Source organism: Salmo salar, chromosome 19, assembly GCF_965601325.2.
Source record: "Salmo salar chromosome 19, fSalSal1, whole genome shotgun sequence".
Classification (NCBI taxonomy): Eukaryota; Metazoa; Chordata; class Actinopteri; order Salmoniformes; family Salmonidae; genus Salmo; species Salmo salar.
In genome coordinates, this window is record NC_138309.1 from 4,651,005 (window position 1) to 4,670,124 (window position 19,120).

The 19,120-nt window shown below is 43.0% G+C and overlaps 1 protein-coding gene across 3 annotated transcripts in view; it reads right to left on the minus strand.

The window, feature by feature from the left end:
• The window catches only part of LOC106578325 (netrin-3), a 105,269-nt gene that overhangs the window by 17,694 nt on the left and 68,455 nt on the right, over positions 1 to 19,120 (minus strand). For all 3 annotated transcript variants that reach the window (XM_014157016.3, XM_014157011.3, XM_014157012.3), the window contains exon 3: positions 1,857 to 2,045. In XM_014157016.3, the coding sequence (XP_014012491.2) occupies positions 1,857 to 2,045 (189 nt within the window). The remainder of the gene's footprint in view (positions 1 to 1,856; positions 2,046 to 19,120) is intronic.

The following is a 19,120-nucleotide window of genomic DNA, read 5'->3' on the forward strand; positions in this document are numbered from 1 at the left end:
AGAGGAGGAGAGAAAGGGAAAGAGACAGGTCCTAAAAAAAGGTCTGGGATTGGTCTGATCAATCATGGTACCAGCCGCCCAGGTTGAGGGTCGTTTCCACAGGAACTTTAATTTCCGTCACATCTGGCCTTCCGAGGGGAGCGAGATAAAGTTTTTACCGCTGAGCGGGTCTGACCTGCTGCGCACTGCTCCGCTTTGATAAAAACAGATCGCACAGCCTCCAGGGCCCGAGCACTGCAGCACTCCCAGGCACGGGTTGCGTGTGTGTGTGTGATGTGTCTTGCATTGGCAACAAGGACATACGTTTCGTTACAGCTGAGTCATAGCTACCTTGTGCTATGGTCAAGTGCTCTGTGAGTGGACAAATGGCATGGGTATGCCCTCCCAAAAAATCACTGTTGTGGCACTGTTGTACTGTACAGTATAATGAAAATGTATTTAATATTGATATAATATGGACAATAGTAATGTGCCATCACACCATTGGGAACTCCTTTTCGTTTATAGTTACTTGGGTCATCACCTCAGGTTTGGGTCGGCCCAGGAGTGGAAAACTGACCAGGAGCCAATGAGGGGAGATTCCCACCACAGCTTCCCTGTGGCTCAGTTGGTAGAGCATGGTGTTTGCAACGCCAGCATGGTGTGTGCAGGGTTGTGGGTTCGATTCCCACAAGGGGCCAGTACAAAAAAAAAATAAATTATAATAAATGCGTGAAATGTATGTATTCACTACTGTAAGTCGCTCTGGATAAGAGCGTCTTCTAAAATGTAAATGAATCTCCAACAAAAGCCCTTCACAGCTGGGAGTGTTGGTAGTTCTCACCATCCACGCTGTTTTGAGTTCTCTGTAAGTATTCCTTTAACTTCTCACTCTAATCTACAGAATCAAGAAAAAATGGCAGCTCCCTCTTCTATTGATTTTCACATTTCCCCAAGCTACAAGGGCAGGAAACTGGTGTTCTTGAAATGATAAAAAGCTCTCTCAAATTCTAAACATTCCACAATTCAAACACCCCTTTTTCCACGAGAAATAACTCAATCGGCTGCTAATTTAATGTGGCTTGTTGTCACAACTTCCACCGAAGGTGGCTCCTCTCCCTGTTCAGGCGGTGCTCGGCGGTCGTCGTCGCCGGCCTACTAGCTGCCACCGATCCAATTTTCCTTTTCGTTTGTGTCTGTCTGTTTTGTCACACCTGAGTTTTATTTAGTTGATTTCGGTGGGTTTATTTACCTCCGCTGCCTGCTAGTCTTTGTAAGGGATTGTTTATATGTGTACTATGTTAGGGGTGCGTGTCTGCACCATGGGGTTTTCTTTTCATTCAGTAGTGTTACCATTTAGAGATTGTAAAGGAGTAGAGGTTTCTCCTCCGTGTGTTGCGTTACTTTCCCTGTGTTTGGCGACTTCCTTTGAGCATGTTTCCCCTCATGTTGTTGTTGAGTTGGGACTCCTTTAATAAACATTTGTGCCACTGGGACTTCCTTGCTCTCCTGCTCCTGATTCCTGCACCTCCCTCCTACTTGGAGGCACGTAACACTTGTGGTCCAGTGGAATATTTTTTATGTGGGTTTTCAGGAGAACAGCTTCTGTGACAGATTTAAATGATTTACTTAAGGAGGCTTGGTATTCATTTGTTTTTACCCTAGGAGAGTGGAAAGAGCCAATGAGTTGGAAGTGAGGTTGCCAGCCTACTTCTTAGAATAGTTTTACTAATCCTGTTATAACTGTGATACATCAATTGATGTAAATAAATACCAATTTTAAATAAAACATGTAAATTAATCTCCTGAATCGACTGAATTGAAAAGGACCATTTACACTATAAACACTGTTCTGAGAGATAGAGTATTCTCCATACCTTTGCAGGCGCGGCGGTGTGTGATGGGCTTGGCCATGTCCCGGTAGAAGCCTTCCTTGCAGTAGTGGCAGTGGCGTCCAGCCATGTTGTGGCGACAGTTCATGCAGACGCCTCCACTCTTTCTCCCTGACAGCTTGTACAGCTCCATGTTGAAGCGGCAGCGCCGGGCGTGCAGGTTGCAGTTACACGCTACAAGAGGGAGGAATGAGGGAAGGGGAAAAGAGAGAGGCAAAAATAAAGAAAGTTTAGATGTGCATGTTCAGTGAGAATAGCTTTACTTATACATATATCAAAACATGTCCAAGGTACTTAAAACCAGTAATAGTTGAAAAGCATTTGGTAAATTGGCATCGCCACAGGTTGAAATCAAAGTACTACAATCAGCATTATGGGTATAGTCTGGGTATACGCCATAAATCACACTATTTCAAGGCACATTTTCAAAACACTCATTCAGATATATGATTGTAGCTTACTCAGCAGATGATGGCCTTTTGTAAGGCAGCGTCGCCTATGGGCACAAACACACCATCACTGGACCAGACAAGACAGGCAAAATGTGCTCTTCACTAAAGAGTTGCGGTTTTGTATCACCAGGGGTGATGGTCGGATTCGCGTTTATCATCAAAGGAATGAGCGTTACACCGAGGCCTGTACTCTGGAGCGGGATCGATTTGGAGGTGGAGGGTCCGTCATGGTCTGGGGCGGTGTGTCACAGTATCATCGGACTAAGCCTGATGTCATTGCAGGAAATCTCAACGCTGTGCATTACAGGTAAGACATCCTCCTCCCTCATGTGGTACCCTTCCAGCAGGCTCATCCTGACATGACACTCCAGCATGACAATGCCACCAGCCATACTGTTCGTTCTGTGTGTGATTTCCTGCAAGACAGGAATGTTAGTGTTCTGCCATGGCCAGCGAAGAGCCCAGATCTCAATCCCATTGAGCACGTCTGGGACTTGTTGGATCAGAGGGTGAGGGCTAGGGCCATTCCCCCCAGAAATGCCCGGAAACTTGCAGGTGCCTTGGTGGAAGAGTGGGGTAACATCTCACAGCAGGAACTGGCAAATCTGGTGCAGTCCATGAGGAGGAGATGCACTGCAGTACTTAATGCAGCTGGTGGCCACACCAGACACTTTTGATTTTGACCCCCCCTTTGTTCAGGGACACATTATTCCATTTATGTTAGTCACATGTCTGTGGAACTTGTTCAGTTTGTCTCAGTTGTTGAATCTTGTTATGTTCATGCAAATATTTACACATGTTAAGTTTGCTGAAAATAAACGCAGTTGACAGTGAGAGGACGTTTCTTTTTTTGCTGAGTTTATATTGTCTTAAGAACATTTTCAGTTTTTATTATGCTCAAACACCAATTTAGGTATATCTAATTTCAAAATAGGCCACCGTCACTGTCAATCGTGAATGATAATTCTTCACGTTTTACCGGTGAAACAGCGAAGCAAACTGCATCTGCATAGCAGTCATTTGATCTTAATCAGTTTCATGGGAATATGCATTTCGATCTTCTTGAATTACTGTTTTGTGAACAAATTAGAGCAGATGGTGTTAACAAACTATAGCCTAGTCTAACAGCCTTCCTGTATTGTGTTTAAATCCAATCACTTTCGGCTTAATGGCGATCGCGTTTGAGTTTTGGCCGCATGAGAAAAATGTGTGACTGTTCAGATAACCATCCTAAAATCCCATAAGAAATTATGTGGTGTTTTTGCTGTAATAGTAACGTTATACTATGCTATTAAATTTGGTTATGTTATGTAGACTACTAATGAATAATTATGTGATCTTCCAAGGCATTGATTCAGCTTTGATCTAGCTTTAATAGCACCATTGTAAGAAGTGGCCAAGTGACACTCCGGTGAGCTCCAGCAGCACTACACTGCTGCACCAAAGAAGCTAATTGAATTGCACCTAGCCTACTCTTTTGCCTGGCGCAAAATGTGTTGATGCAGAAACGAGAGACCACGTGACTGTTTTATGAAAATCTGGGTATCTTTGGCCAAGGAAACATTTATGTTTGGTCTCAGAGAATGTAAAACAGTTAGGAAGGGATACTTTTAAAATGGGATTGAGTGAAGTAGTAGCAAATATGTAGAATGAGCAACGAATGAGCATAGAGATCGTCACAAGTTTGACAAAATCCTTATTTCTTTCAGTCTAATATGGCTATTTACTTATGCCTACTTCTGTAGCTCTTCGTCAGAAGCACACTTTTTGTAAGAAGGTCTAGTTAGTCGTAACTGTCCTCTCCAAGTTTGGCTGGAATTTAACCTGAAAGGATTTGAGAAATGCCATTGGTTGATGATAGGCCTACCTCTCGTCTTGGGCGGAGCAGAATATCATATGTCAACAATGATTGGAGAAGTGATTAATGTCACCAGTACCACATCCTTATGATATATATCTTGTCTTAACCGCAAAGTGACTCCAAGAGACAGGCTGGAATGTCTGACTTAAATATGGGACAAATCAACAATTTTTTCTAAATGACTGTTGTTTGAATTTGTTGATCAAATGCGGAACAAAGGGCCATAATGCGGGACTGTCCCGCACAATCTGGGACATTTGGTCACTCTAGTCTGCACTGAATGTTAGCATGGTGCCAAGAAGTGTTGCCAATCACAGTGTGTGTGAGAGAGATAGACTGACTGTGACGGACTTCTTTGTTATAGCCAAGAACAGTGTTATAACCACATCCAGTACAGATATTGCCACCACGTCAAGAATGGGTTTTCAAGCATGGCTTTTAATTTGATAACAAAATTACCTTTGATGGGACCATGAGATACTTGAACAAAAAATCTCAAGGCCATATCAATAATAATGGGAATTTTAAATCAGCCGACAGTGGAATTCTGTTTCTCAAATGCAACATCCCTCGGAAGAGCAATGCCTGGCACAGGGAGATGGGAACGAAGACCTTTCTCCACCCAGTTTTCCAGGGTCGCAGGCCCCAGGAAAAGAGCACATTCTCAGACTCCTTCCCTCAATTCCATCTGCCAGTTATTATGTAGCCAATTTCCATGGAATTCTACATTTAATGAAATACTAGTTGGATTTGAATCCCCCTTGGACATGTCCTGTTTCTGAAGCTACGCTGCTGCTGGCTCTTTAGTGCTGTGTTCTGGGAGGCTGGTGGGATGGGGTCTGGGTTTGACCCTTGACCTCAAGCCATTTTAACAAAAGGGTTTGGACCATAGACATGACATCATTGGTCTGGAAACATGGATGGATGTTATTGAGGTACTGTATGAATAACTGGGACGGGTGAAACCCACATTAGGTTTAATAAAAACACTTACCATAATTTCAAAAAAATGTCCATTGAATATAACTATTGTTCCCTGAACAGCAGAAAGATGGCAGTATAGTGCAGCTGTTGAACAGAAAGGTCGAAATAGAATGTTTGCCGAACTAGAAATGCTCAGCTACAGCGAACGAGACATATCAGTTTGCTACTAGCTAATTTAGCAGTCTGGTCGACATGGATCAATTTACTGTAAAAAATAATCGTAAATCTATTAACAATGAAAATGAGGGGGATGAGCTGGAGAACAACGTGACATCAATGAACGAACAATCACCGGAGAGCCAGGAAAATCCGGAAGATGGCGGCTGGGAAATGCAGCTAGCTAATGTGGCCAATGTGGCTCCAGTGGCTAAGAGAAGGATATGGTCGATTCAAGAAGAACACAGAAAACTCCAAGAGAAATGGACAGACAAGTATTTTTTTGTACTGCATGATGGGACTAGTTCACTCTGCCAGAAGGCAGTCAATTGTTTTAAACGAGAAAATTTAGAGTGACATTTCCAGTCACACCATGCCCACTTCAACAAAACATATCCACCACAAAGCAACCTCAGAAACAACAAAATAACACAACTCAAAAAGGACAGCTCAAAGGACAACAACAAGTGATGGACAGATCTAGCACTGTTGCAGAGAAAACGACAGAGGCAACATATGAGATTGCTTGGATACTCGCGAGAAACAAACCTTCACAGACGCGGAGATTGTCAAAGAATGTTTTAAGGCCTCAGCCGAAATATTGTATGCTGATTTCACAAACAAGGAAGCTATTTTAAAGCAAATTAAGGGACTGCAACTCTCAGACTTGACCATAACAAGATGAATAGACAACATCAGCGAGGCCATCGGTAAGCAACTGATTACTGACATATCCGTGGCGCCGTGTTTTAGTATTGCGCTTGACGAAAGCACTGATGTAAGTGACATTGCCCAATTATGTGTTTGGGTCCGCTTCCCTCAAAATGAGTTGTTCAGAGAGGAACATTTCTGTTTATTGCCCCTTCAGGGACAAACACTATGAGAGGATATCTTGATAGTCCTTGTTGCATTTTTTGCTGATAATAATATTGACAGGTCAAATCTGGCATCTGTGTGCACTAACGGCACCCCAAACATGCGAGGGAAGGAGAAGGGATTCATGGGCCTGATGAGAAAGAGAGAGCATATTCTCGAATTTGTTACGTTTCATTATACACTGCTCAACAAAAATTAAGGGAACACTAAAATAACACATCCTAGATCTGAATGAATGAAATAATCTTATTAAATACTTTTTTCTTTACATAGTTGAATGTGCTGACAACAAAATCACACAAAAATAATCAATGGAAATCCAATTTATCAACCCATGGAGGTCTGGATTTGGAGTCACACTCAAAATTAAAGTGGAAAACCACACTACAGGCTGATCCAACTTTGATGTAATGTCCTTAAAACAAGTCAAAATGAGGCTCAGTAGTGTGTGTGGCCTCCACGTGCCTGTATGACCTCCCTACAACGCCTGGGCATGCTCCTGATGAGGTGGCGGATGGTCTCCTGAGGGATCTCCTCCCAGACCTGGACTAAAGCATCTGCCAACTCCTGGACAGTCTGTGATGCAACGTGGCGTTGGTGGATGGAGCGAGACATGATGTCCCAGATGTGCTCAATTGGATTCAGGTCTGGGGAACGGGCGGGCCAGTCCATAGCATCAATGCCTTCCTCTTGCAGGAACTGCTGACACACTCCAGCCACATGAGGTCTAGCATTGTCTTGCATTAGGAGGAACCCAGGGCCAACCGCACCAGCATATGGTCTCACAAGGGGTCTGAGGATCTCATCTCGGAACCTAATGGCAGTCAGGCTACCTCTGGCGAGCACATGGAGGGCTGTGCGGCCCCCCAAAGAAATCCCACCCCACACCATGACTGACCCACCGCCAAATCGGTCATGCTGGAGGATGTTGCAGGCAGCAGAACGTTCTCCACGGCGTCTCCAGACTCTGTCACATCTGTCACATGTGCTCAGTGTTAACCTGCTTTCATCTGTGAAGAGCACAGGGCGCCGGTGGCGAATTTGCCAATCTTGGTGTTCTCTGGCAAATGCCAAACGTCCTGCACGGTGTTGGGCTGTAAGCACAACCCCCACCTGTGGACGTCGGGCCCTCATACCACCCTCATGGAGTCTGTTTCTGACCGTTTGAGCAGACACATGCACATTTGTGGCCTGCTGGAGGTCATTTTGCAGGGCTCTGGCAGTGTTCCTCCTGCTCCTCCTTGCACAAAGGCGGAGGTAGCGGTCCTGCTGCTGGGTTGTTGCCCTCCTACGGCCTCCTCCACGTCTCCTGATGTACTGGCCTGTCTCCTGGTAGTGCCTCCATGCTCTGGACACTACGCTGACAGACACAGCAAACCTTCTTGCCACAGCTCGCATTGATGTGCCATCCTGGATGAGCTGCACTACCTGAGCCATTTGTGTGGGTTGTAGACTCCGTCTCATGCTACCACTAGAGTGAAAGCACCGCCAGCATTCAAAAGTGACCAAAACATCAGCCAGGAAGCATAGGAACTGAGAAGTGGTCTGTGGTCACCACATGCAGCACCACTCCTTTATTGGGGGTGTCTTGCTAATTGCCTATAATTTCCACCTGTTGTCTATTCCATTTGCACAACAGCATGTGAAATTTATTGTCAATCAGTGTTGCTTCCTAAGTGGACAGTTTGATTTCACAGAAGTGTGATTGACTTGGAGTTACATTGTGTTGTTTAAGTGTTCCCTTTATTTTTTTGAGCAGTGTATCATTCATCAGGAAGCACTTGTGGCTAAACTCAAAAACTGTGACTTACAGAACGTGATTCAGCAAGTTGTGTGCGTGGTGAACATTATTATTGCGAGGGCACTGAGTCACCGGCAATTCAGTGAGTTGCTGGAGGAATACCAGACAGAATACGGCGAGTTTTGAAAAGATTTCTTTCTCTCCTCCCTCAAATCCGTGAATTTTTTTGCAAACAAGGGGAGAGGAGCCAGAGCTGGATGATCCACAGTGGATATTAAAGCTTTTATAACTGACATCACCTGCCACATGAACACGGTGAATCTCCAGCTCCAAAGGAAAGCTAAAACTCCGGGCAAATGCTGTGTGTGGTCACAGCATTTCAAAATAAAATCTCCACACTGTTCGTACCTGACAAACAGTTTGTTAATTTCCCAAAACTCAGAGCAGTCACCACATACCCAGACATACTGCAACATTTTAGCTATGATGCATTTGTGCATGTGTTGGAAGAGTTGAAATTGGAGTATGAGTCAAGATTCAAGGATATCATGGAGTACAAGGAGTTTTTCAACTTCATTGAGAACCCCTTTCATGTGCCAGTGTAATCTCTGACCCCAGTCATCACAGGCCTCTGTCCTGACCGTACTGGAATAGAGTGAGATAGTGGAGCTGCAGGCAAATTACACACTGCAAGGTGAACTAAGATCAGGTGTTACCCATTTCTGTAGCCTTGTGTCACACAGAGTATCCACTTCTGAAGCAATGTGTGCAGAAGGTGAAATTTTTTGTCAGCACTTGTTCATGTGAAGCCACATTTTCAACAATGAACATTGTGAAACAAAAACAGATAAACAGACTGTCACGTCCTGACCAGTAGAGGGAGTATTTGTTATTGTAGTTTGGTCAGGACGTGGCAGAGGGTATTTGTTTTATGTGGTTCGGGGTGGTGGTTTGTTTAGTAGGGTATTTGATTTATGTATTCCGGGGGGTTTTGGGCACTGTTCTTTGTTAGTGTATTTCTATGTTCTGTCTAGTCTTTTGTATTTCTATGTTTTGTTTATTGGGGTTGGACTCTCAATTGAAGGCATGTGTTTTCTAGTTGCCTCTGATTGAGAGTCCTATATATAGGTATGTGTTTGTTGAGTGCTTTGTGGGAGATTGTTCTGTGTATAGCCTTGTGCCTTACAAGCCTGTGTATAGTCGTTGTGTTTTCTTTGTGTACGTGTTTATTTTGGTAATCCTTCTTCTCCGTTTAAAATAAAGAAGATGAGTGCACATTTCCCCGCTGCATTTTGGTCTATATCCGACGACAGCCGTTACACAGACTTATCAATGAACACCTGGATTGCCTCACAAGCAACAACAGACTATACATTTAGAATGAATTCAGTCAAGGGGCAGAAGGGACATTTTAAGTAACCCTTAATATGGGTCTTATATATGTGAGGTAGCCTATTTGATATGTGTATATATATATTTGTGATGTGCTGTACATCAAATCGATTGCATGTGCTCTGTTGCTCTGAATTTTCTCTCAATTGATCATTGATAATATTGGAAGAAAAAGTTCAAATTAAAGATCTGTACGGCCCTCTGAATGATTGTCTCAACCCAAAGTGGCCCCCTTACAAAAAAATTGTGAGTAACACTGGTGTGGAGGGTGGGCGAACTGGAGGAGGGATGGAGATTGTGATCAAACGTCTCAAACACACACACAGCTGTGAGCACTTGTGTCCATTAACACCTTCTAGCAGGATCACTGGCACTCTCATTTTTCTCCAGCCTAAATCCTATACTGCCATACGTCCCTCCTTCACATGGAGGATTTCAATGTTCAATTCAATATTAGGACTTTTCTACACAAAACGGACAAATAATTTGGATCAACAGATTATCTAAACTGCCATTGTGAATAGGAATAAACTGGACAATAAAACTCCAGTTCTAGAGCTGGCATCCAATATAAGAGGAAAGCTCAGATGCTGGATTAGACCTGTTGAGAAAGGGAGAGTGCGTTTATGTGTTGTGAATCAGTTGCTTGGACTACCGGCTGGATCTGATACTTTAAACAAGACATTCCCAATATTCCTCTCTTTAAAAAAAGCTTGGGAAGAGGGGAAGGAAGAGAAATGAAAAAGAAGAGAAATCTGGAGAGAGGTGGGGGGGTGTTAACTTCACCTCAGTGCCTGCTTGAGGATTTGCTGCGGCACTTGGAATGTTTATGGGTTTGTTTTGAAGTGCTTTGTGCACAACTACTAGAACACACAACACATGCACACACACACATGCACACGCACACACACACACACCAGACAAACTCACTCTAATTAGGCTCAGCAGGGATAATTGAACACCGGAGAGGGCCATTTTTCAATCATTAACACATCAAAGCTCCACCGGAGGTCAGGGCTCCAGATAGCATATGACACGTCAAAAGCAACATATATACACTGCTCAAAAAAATAAAGGGAACACTTAAACAACACAATGTAACTCCAAGTCAATCACACTTCTGTGAAATCAAACTGTCCACTTAGGAAGCAACACTGATTGACAATAAATTTCACATGCTGTTGTGCAAATGGAATAGACAACAGATGGAAATTATAGGCAATTAGCAAGACACCCCCAATAAAGGAATGGTTCTGCAGGTGGGGACCACAGACCACTTCTCAGTTCCTATGCTTCCTGGCTGATGTTTTGGTCGCTTTTGAATGCTGGCGATGCTTTCACTCTAGTGGTAGCATGAGATGAAGTCTACAACCCACACAAGTGGCTCAGGTAGTGCAGCTCATCCAGGATGGCACATCAATGCGAGCTGTGGCAAGAAGGTTTGCTGTGTCTGTCAGCATAGTGTCCAGAGCATGGAGGCGCTACCAGGAGACAGGCCAGTACATCAGGAGACGTGGAGGAGGCCGTAGGAGGGCAACAACCCAGCAGCAGGACCGCTACCTCCGCCTTTGTGCAAGGAGGAGCAGGAGGAGCACTGCCAGAGCCCTGCAAAATGACCTCCAGCAGGCCACAAATGTGCATGTGTCTGCTCAAACGGTCAGAAACAGACTCCATGAAGGTGGTATGAGGGCCCGACGCCCACAGGTGGGGGTTGTGCTTACAGCCCAACACCGTGCAGGACGTTTGGCATTTGCCAGAGAACACCAAGATTGGCAAATTCGCCACTGGCACCCTGTGCTCTTCACAGATGAAAGCAGGTTCACACTGAGCACGTGACAGATGTGACAGAGTCTGGAGACGCCGTGAAGAACGTTCTGCTGCCTGCAACATCCTCCAGCATGACCGGTTTGGCGGTGGGTCAGTCATGGTGTGGGGTGGCATTTCTTTGGGGGGCCGCACAGCCCTCCATGTGCTCGCCAGAGGTAGCCTGACTGCCATTAGGTACCGAGATGAGATCCTCAGACCCCTTGTGAGACCATATGCTGGTGCGGTTGGCCCTGGGTTCCTCCTAATGCAAGACAATGCTAGACCTCATGTGGCTGGAGTGTGTCAGCAGTTCCTGCAAGAGGAAGGCATTGATGCTATGGACTGGCCCGCCCGTTCCCCAGACCTGAATCCAATTGAGCACATCTGGGACATCATGTCTCGCTCCATCCACCAACGCCACGTTGCACCACAGACTGTCCAGGAGCGGATGCTTTAGTCCAGGTCTGGGAGGAGATCCCTCAGGGGACCAGCCGCCACCTCATCAGGAGCATGCCCAGGTGTTGTAGGGAGGTCATACAGGCACGTGGGGGCCACACACACTACTGAGCCTCATTTTGACTTGTTTTAAGGACATTACATCAAAGTTGGATCAGCCTGTAGTGTGGTTTTCCACTTTAATTTTGAGTGTGAATCCAAATCCAGACCTCCATGGGTTGATAAATTGGATTTCCATTGATTATTTTTGTGTGATTTTGTTGTCAGCACATTCAACTATGTAAAGAAAAAAGTATTTAATAAGATTATTTCTTTCATTCAGATCTAGGATGTGTTGTTTAAGTGTTCCCTTTATTTTTTTGAGCAGTATATATATATTTTAATATACAGGAAATTTGCTGTAAAACTGTGACATTTTCTCTCAGCCAAATGGCAAAATGTGTAGAATAGCAGGAAATAGCTCACGGAAACTTTATTTTATAGATGACCCAAATCATTCTTTTGAATTATTAGATCTTAAAATGTACAGTACCAGTCAAATGTTTGGACACACCTACTCATTCAAGGGTTTTCTTTATTTTTACTCTTTTCTACATTGTAGAATAATAGTGAAGACATCAAAACTATGAAATAACACATATAGAATCATGTAGTATCTCAGAAAGTGTTAAAAATGTATTTTAGATTTTAGATTCTTCAAAGTAGCCACCCTTTTCCTTGATGACAGCATTGCACACGCTTGGCATTCTCTCAACCAGTTTCGCCTGGAAGGCTTTCCAACCGTTTTGAAGGAGTTCCCACATATTCTGAGCACTCGTTTGCTGTTTTCATTCACTCTGCGGTCCAACTCATCCCAAACCATCTCAATTGGGTTGAGGTCATGTGATTGTGGAGGCCAGGTCATCTGATGCAACACTTCATCACTCTCCTTCTTGGTCAAATAGCCCTTACACAGCCTGGAGGTGTGTTGGGTCATTGTCCTGTTGAAAATCAAATGATAGTCCCACTATGCGCAAACCAGATGGGATGGCGTATCGCTGCAGAATGCTGTGGTAGCCATGCTTGTTAAGTGTGCCTTGAATTCAGTGTCACCAGAAAAGCACCCCAACACCATGACACCTCCTCCTCCATGCTTCATGGTGGAAAGAACACATGCAGAGATCATCCGTTCACTTACACTGCGTCTCACAAAGACAAGGAGGTTGGAACCAAAAATCTAAAATTTGGACTCATCAGACCAATTTTGTTTTTGCTGTTGCAGCAATTCGACCATGAAAGCCTGATTCATGCAGTCTCCTCTGAATAGTTGATGTTGAGATGTGTTTGGTACTTATTTATTTGGGCTGCAATTTCTGAGGCTGGTAACTCTAATGATCTTATCCTCTGCAGCAGCGGTAACTCTGGGTCTTCCTTTCCTGCGGTGGTCCTCATGAAAGCCAGTTTCATCATAGCGCTTGATGGTTGTTGCGACTTCACTTGAAGAAACTTCAAAAGGTCTTCACATTTTCCAGATTGACTGACCTTCATGTCTTAAACTGCCGTTTCTCTTTGCTTTTTTGATACAGAAATATCTCATTTACATACATATTCACACCCTTGAGTCAATACCTTGTAGAAGCACCTTTGGTGGCGATAACAGTTGTGAGTCTTTCTGAGTAAGTCTCTAAGAGCTTTGCACGCCTGGATTATACAATATTTGCCTTTTTTAAATTCTTCAAGCTGTCAAGTTGATTGTTGATCATTGCTAGACAGACATCTTCAAGTCTTACCATATATTTTCAAGATGATTTAAGTCAAAACTGTAAGTTCAAAATCTTCTTGGTAAGCAACTCCAGTGTAGATTTGGTGTTTTATGTTATTATCCTTCTGAAAGGTGAATTTGTCTCCCAGTGTCTGTTGAAAAGACGACTGAACCAGGTTTTCCTCTAGAATTGTGCTTATAGCTGTATTCTGTTTATTTTCATAATAAAAAAACTCCCTAGTCCTTGCTGATGGCAAGTATTTCCTTATTTAACCTGTATTTAACTAGGCAAATCAGTTAAGCACCGATTCTTATTTACAATGAAGGCCCAGGAACAGTGGTTTAACTGCCTTGTTCAGGGGCAGAATTACAGATTTTTACCTTGTCAGCTCGGGGATTTGATCTAGAAACCTTTTGGTTACTGGCCAAACGCTCTTAACACTAGGCTACCTGCTGCCTCAAGTATACCCAAAACAAGTTGCAGCCACCACTGTGCTTGAAAATATCAAGTGTGGTACTCAGTGATGTGTTTCATTGCATTTGCCCAAAGCATAATGCTTTGTATTCAGGACAAAAAGTTAATTTCTTTGCCACATTTTTTGCAGTATTACTTTAACCTGTTAGGGCTAGGGGGCAGTATTTGCACGGCTGGATAAAAAAATGTACCCGATTTAATCTGGTTACTAATCCTACCCAGTAACTAGAATATGCATATACTTATTATATATGGATAGAAAACACCCTACAGTTTCTAAAACTGTTTGAGTGGTGTCTGTGAGTATAACAGAACTCATTTGGCAGGCAAAACCCTGAGACAGATTCTGACAGGAAGTGGATACCTGATGTGTTGTATTACCTTTAAACCTATGCCATTGAAAAACACAGGGGCTGAGGAATATTTTGGCACTTCCTATTGCTTCCACTAGATGTCACCAGCCTTTACAAAGTGTTTTGAGTCTTCTGGAGGGAGATCTGACCGAACAAGAGCCATGGAACGATGATGGCCCATTAGACACCTGTCAAGGGGGGTTCATGTTGGGTACCCTCGTTCCAATACGTTATAAAAGAGAATGCATTCGTCCACCTTGAATGTTATTCATGTTCTGGTTAAAAAAGGCCCTAATGATTTATGCTATACAACGTTTGACATGTTTGAACGAACGTAAATATATTTTTTCCCCTCGTTCATGAAGTGAAGTCCGGCGGGCTTAGATCATGTGCTAACAAGACGGAGATTTTTGGACATAAATGATGAGCTTTTTTGAACAAAACTACATTCGTTATGGACCTGTGATACCTGGAAGTGACATCTGATGAAGAGAATCAAAGGTAATGGATTATTTACATAGTATTTTCGATTTTAGATCTCCCCAACATGGCGGCTAGTCTGTATCGCAACGCTCATTTTTCTGGGCGCAGTGCTCAGATTATTGCAAAGTGTGATTTCCCAGTAAGGTTATTTTTAAATCTGGCAAGTTGATTGCGTTCAAGAGATGTAAATCTATAATTCTTTAAATGACAATATAATATTTTACCAATGTTTTCTAATTTTAATTATTTAATTTGTGGTGCTGACTTGAATGCCGGTTATTGGAGGGAAACGATTTCCTGAACATCAACGCCACAGTAAAACGCTGTTTTTGGATATAAATATGAACTTGATAGAACTAAAAATGCATGCATTGTCTAACAATGTCCTAGGAGTGTCATCTGTTGGAGATTGTAAAAGGTTAGTGCATAATTTTAGCTGATTTTATGGTTTTGGTGACTCCTGTCTTTGAACTTGGCACAAAACATTACACACAACTCTTGTAAATGTACTGTCCTAACATACTCTAAATTTATGCTTTCGCCGTAAAACCTTTTTGAAATCGTAAAACGTGGTTAGATTAAGGAGATGTTTATCTTTCAAAGGGTGTAAAATAGTTGTATGTTTGAAAAATTTGAATTTTGACATTTATTTGGATTCAAATTTGCCGCTCTTGAAATGCACCTGCTGTTGATGGAGTGCACCACGGGTGGGACGCTTGCGTCCCACCTAGCCCATAGAGGTTAACAAACCTCCAGGCGAGCTTCAGTGCCATACAACTCTCCTTCTGTGGCCTCCAACTGCTCTTAAATACAAGTAAAATACAAGTAAAACTAAATGCATGCTCTTCAACCGATCGCTGCCTGCACTTGCCCGCCCATCCAGTATCACTACTCTGGATGGTTCTGACTTAGAGTATGTGGACAACTACAAATACCTAGGTGTCCGGTTAGACTGTAAACTCTCCTTCCAGACTCACATCAAACATCTCCAGTCCAAAGTTAATTCTAGAATTGGCTTCCTATTTCACAACAAAGCATCCTTCACTCATGCTGCCAAACATACCCTCGTAAAACTGACCATCCTACCGATCCTCGACTTCGGCGATGTCATTTACAAAATAGCCTCCAATTCCATACTCAATAAATTGGAGGCAGTCTATCACAGTGCCATCCGTTTTGTCACCAAAGCCCCATATACTACTCACCACTGTGACCTGTACGCTCTCGTTGGCTGGCCTTTGCTTCATACTCGCCGCCAAACCCACTGGCTCCAGGTCATCTACAAGACCCTGCTAGGTAAAGTCGCCCCTTATCTCAGCTCGCTGGTCACCATAGCAGCACCCACCTGTAGCACGCGCTCCAGCAGGTATATCTCACTGGTCACCCCCATAGCCAATTCCTCCTTCGGCCGCCTCTCCTTCCAGTTCTCTGCTGCCAATGACTAGAACGAACTACAAAAATCTCTGAAACTGGAAACACTTATCTCCCTCACTAGCTTTAAGCACCAGCTGTCAGAGAAGCTCACAGATTACTGCACCTGTACATAGCCCAACTATAATTTAGCCAAAACAACTCCCTCTTCTCATACTGTATTTATTTATTTTGTTCCTTTGCACCCCATTATTTATATTTCTACCTTGCACTTTCTTCCACTGCAAACCTACCATTCCAGTGTTTTACTTGCTATATTGTATGTACTTCGCCACCATGGCCTTTTTTTGGCTTTACCTCCCTTATCTCACCTCATTTGCTCACATTGTATATAGACTTATTTTTCTACTGTATTATTGACTGTATGTTTGTTTTACTCCATGTGTAACTCTGTGTTGTAGTATGTGTCAAACTGCTTTGCTTTATCTTGGCCAGGTCGCAATTGAAAATGAGAATTTGTTCTCAACTTGCCTACCTGGTTAAATAAAGGTGAAATATTTTGTATTTTTTTAAATGACAGAGTGAAAAGGAGGACGTCTGTACAGTATACAAATATTCCTGTTTGCAATTAGGCACTAAAGTAAAACTGCAAAAAATGTGGCAAAATAATTACAGTTTTGTCCTGAATATTATGTTATGAATTATGTTTGGGGCAAATCCAACACAACTGTTACGTTCCCCATTGTCTGTGTTGTTGTGGATTTGTATGTGTGTATGTGTGTATTTCAGGAAATGGCTTCCTGAAGTCCAAAGCAGCTGATTGGTCGGCCCCAGTGCAGATTGGAGCTCTGATCCCGCCCTCTTGTTAGGGGATACAGCTGTCGGCAATTACCGACTCCTTCATAGCTTTAAAATCCAATGTTCCCTTGTAGGAAGAGAGCTTCTTGGATGTCCTGTGTTGGTTGTTGATCAGAGACAGGTTTCGTTAAGTATTTTGTAGCCGCAATTTCTGACGTATGTGTGTGCGCAAATAGGACGCAATATTTTTGATTAGTGAAACTGTTCACTTTAAGTTTGAATTATTCTGTTTTTGTTCCCAGGGGGGAAGGGGAAGGCTCCTTGGGAGTGCTTAGAGAAGAGGCCTGCGGGCATACATATACCCGTAGTATTTACTATGTCTATGCACACTAGGTAAGACCTGGGCAAACCATCCCCTTTATTTTGGTAGGAGAGGGGGCTCTTTAACTTTCTTTGCTTTGGTTCCGTCCAGCCCCTTTTTCCCAAATTACTGTGTGAAGGAAATAAATTCCCTGTTAACGGTCAAATTCTCTGCTTCTGTCATCCATACCCGCACCTGCAATCTCATACGTCTTTCACTCTTCGGGGAGTTGAGTTTAGCGGGGTTTTGCGTTCCCTCCAAGAGGTGTACGTAACAACACATCACTGAGTACAATATTTTCAAGCATGGTTTTGGCTGCATTATGTTCGTCATCGACAAGGGAGTTTTTTGTTGTTGAAAAAAAAAACAGAATAGAGCTAAGCACATGAAAAATCCTAGAGGAAACTTGGTTCAGTCTGCTTTCCAACAGACACTGGGAGACAAATGAACCTTTCAGCAGGACAATAAGCTAAAAAGTCAAATATACACTGAGTTGCTTACTATGACGACATTTAATATTCCTGAGTGGCCTAGTTACAGTTTTGACTTAAATAACCTTGAAATAAAAAAAATGTTAGACTGTTTCTTACACTTTGACATTAGAGTATTTTGAGTTAATCGTTAGAAAAGACCATTAAATCGATTTTCAGTGGTTAAATAATGATTTTTTTTTCGCTGGTATTACAGTTGAAGTCGGAAGTTTACACATACCTTAGCCAAATACATTTAAACTCAGTTTATCACAATTCCTGACATTTACTCCGAGTAAAAATAGGATCAGCACTTTATTTTAAATGTCAGAATTATAGTAGGGAGAATGATTTAGTTCAGCTTTTATCACATTCCCAGTGGGTCAGAAGTTTACATACACTCAATTAATACTTGGTAGCATTGCCTTTAAATTGTTTAACTTGCATCAAATGTTTCGGGTAGCCTTGACAGAGCTGGAGTAACTGAGTCAGGTTTGTAGGCCTCCTTGCTCACATATGCTTTTTCAGTTCTGCCCACAAATTTTCTATAGGATTGAGGTCAGGGCTTTGTGATGGCCACTCCAATACCTTGACTTTGTTGTCCTTAAGCCATTTTGCCACAACTTTGGAAGTATGCTTGGGGTCATTGTCCAGTTGGAAGACCCATTTGCGACCAAGCTTTAACTTCCTGACTGATGTCTTGAGATGTTGCTTCAATATATCCACATAATTTTCCTCCCTCATGATGCCATCTATTTTGTGAAGTGCACCAGTCCCTCCTGCAGCAAAGCACCACAACAACATGATGCTGCCACCCCCGTGTTTCATGGTTGGGATGGTGTTCTTCGGCTTGCAAGTATTTCCCTTTTTCCTCCAAACATAACGATGGTCATTAAGGCCAAACAGTTCAATTTTGTTTCATCAGATCAGAGGACATTTCTCCAAAAAGTACGAACTTTGTCCCCATGTGCAGTTGCAAACCATAGTCTGGCTTTTTTATGGTAATTTTTGAGCAGTGGCTTCTTCCTTGCTGAGCGGCCTTTCAGGTTATGTTGATATAGGACTTGTTTTACTGTGGATATAGATAATTTTGCACCTGTTTCCTCCAGCATCTTCACAAGGTCCTTTGCTGTTGTTCTGGGATTGATTTGCACTTTTTGCACCAAGTACGTTCATCTCTAGGAGACAGAACGTGTCTCCTTCCTGATCGGTATGATGGCTGCGTGGTCCCATGGTGTTTATACTTTTCTACTATTATTTGTACAGATGAAAGTGGTACCTTCATGTGTTTGGAAATTGCTCCCAAGGATGAACCAGACTTGTGGAGGTCTACCATTTTATTTCTGAGGTCTTGGCTGATTTTCTTTGGATTTTCCCATGATGTCAAGGAAAGAGGCACTGAGTTTAGGCCTTGAAATGCATCCACAGGTACACCTCCAATTGACTCAAATGATGTCAATTAGCCTATCAGAA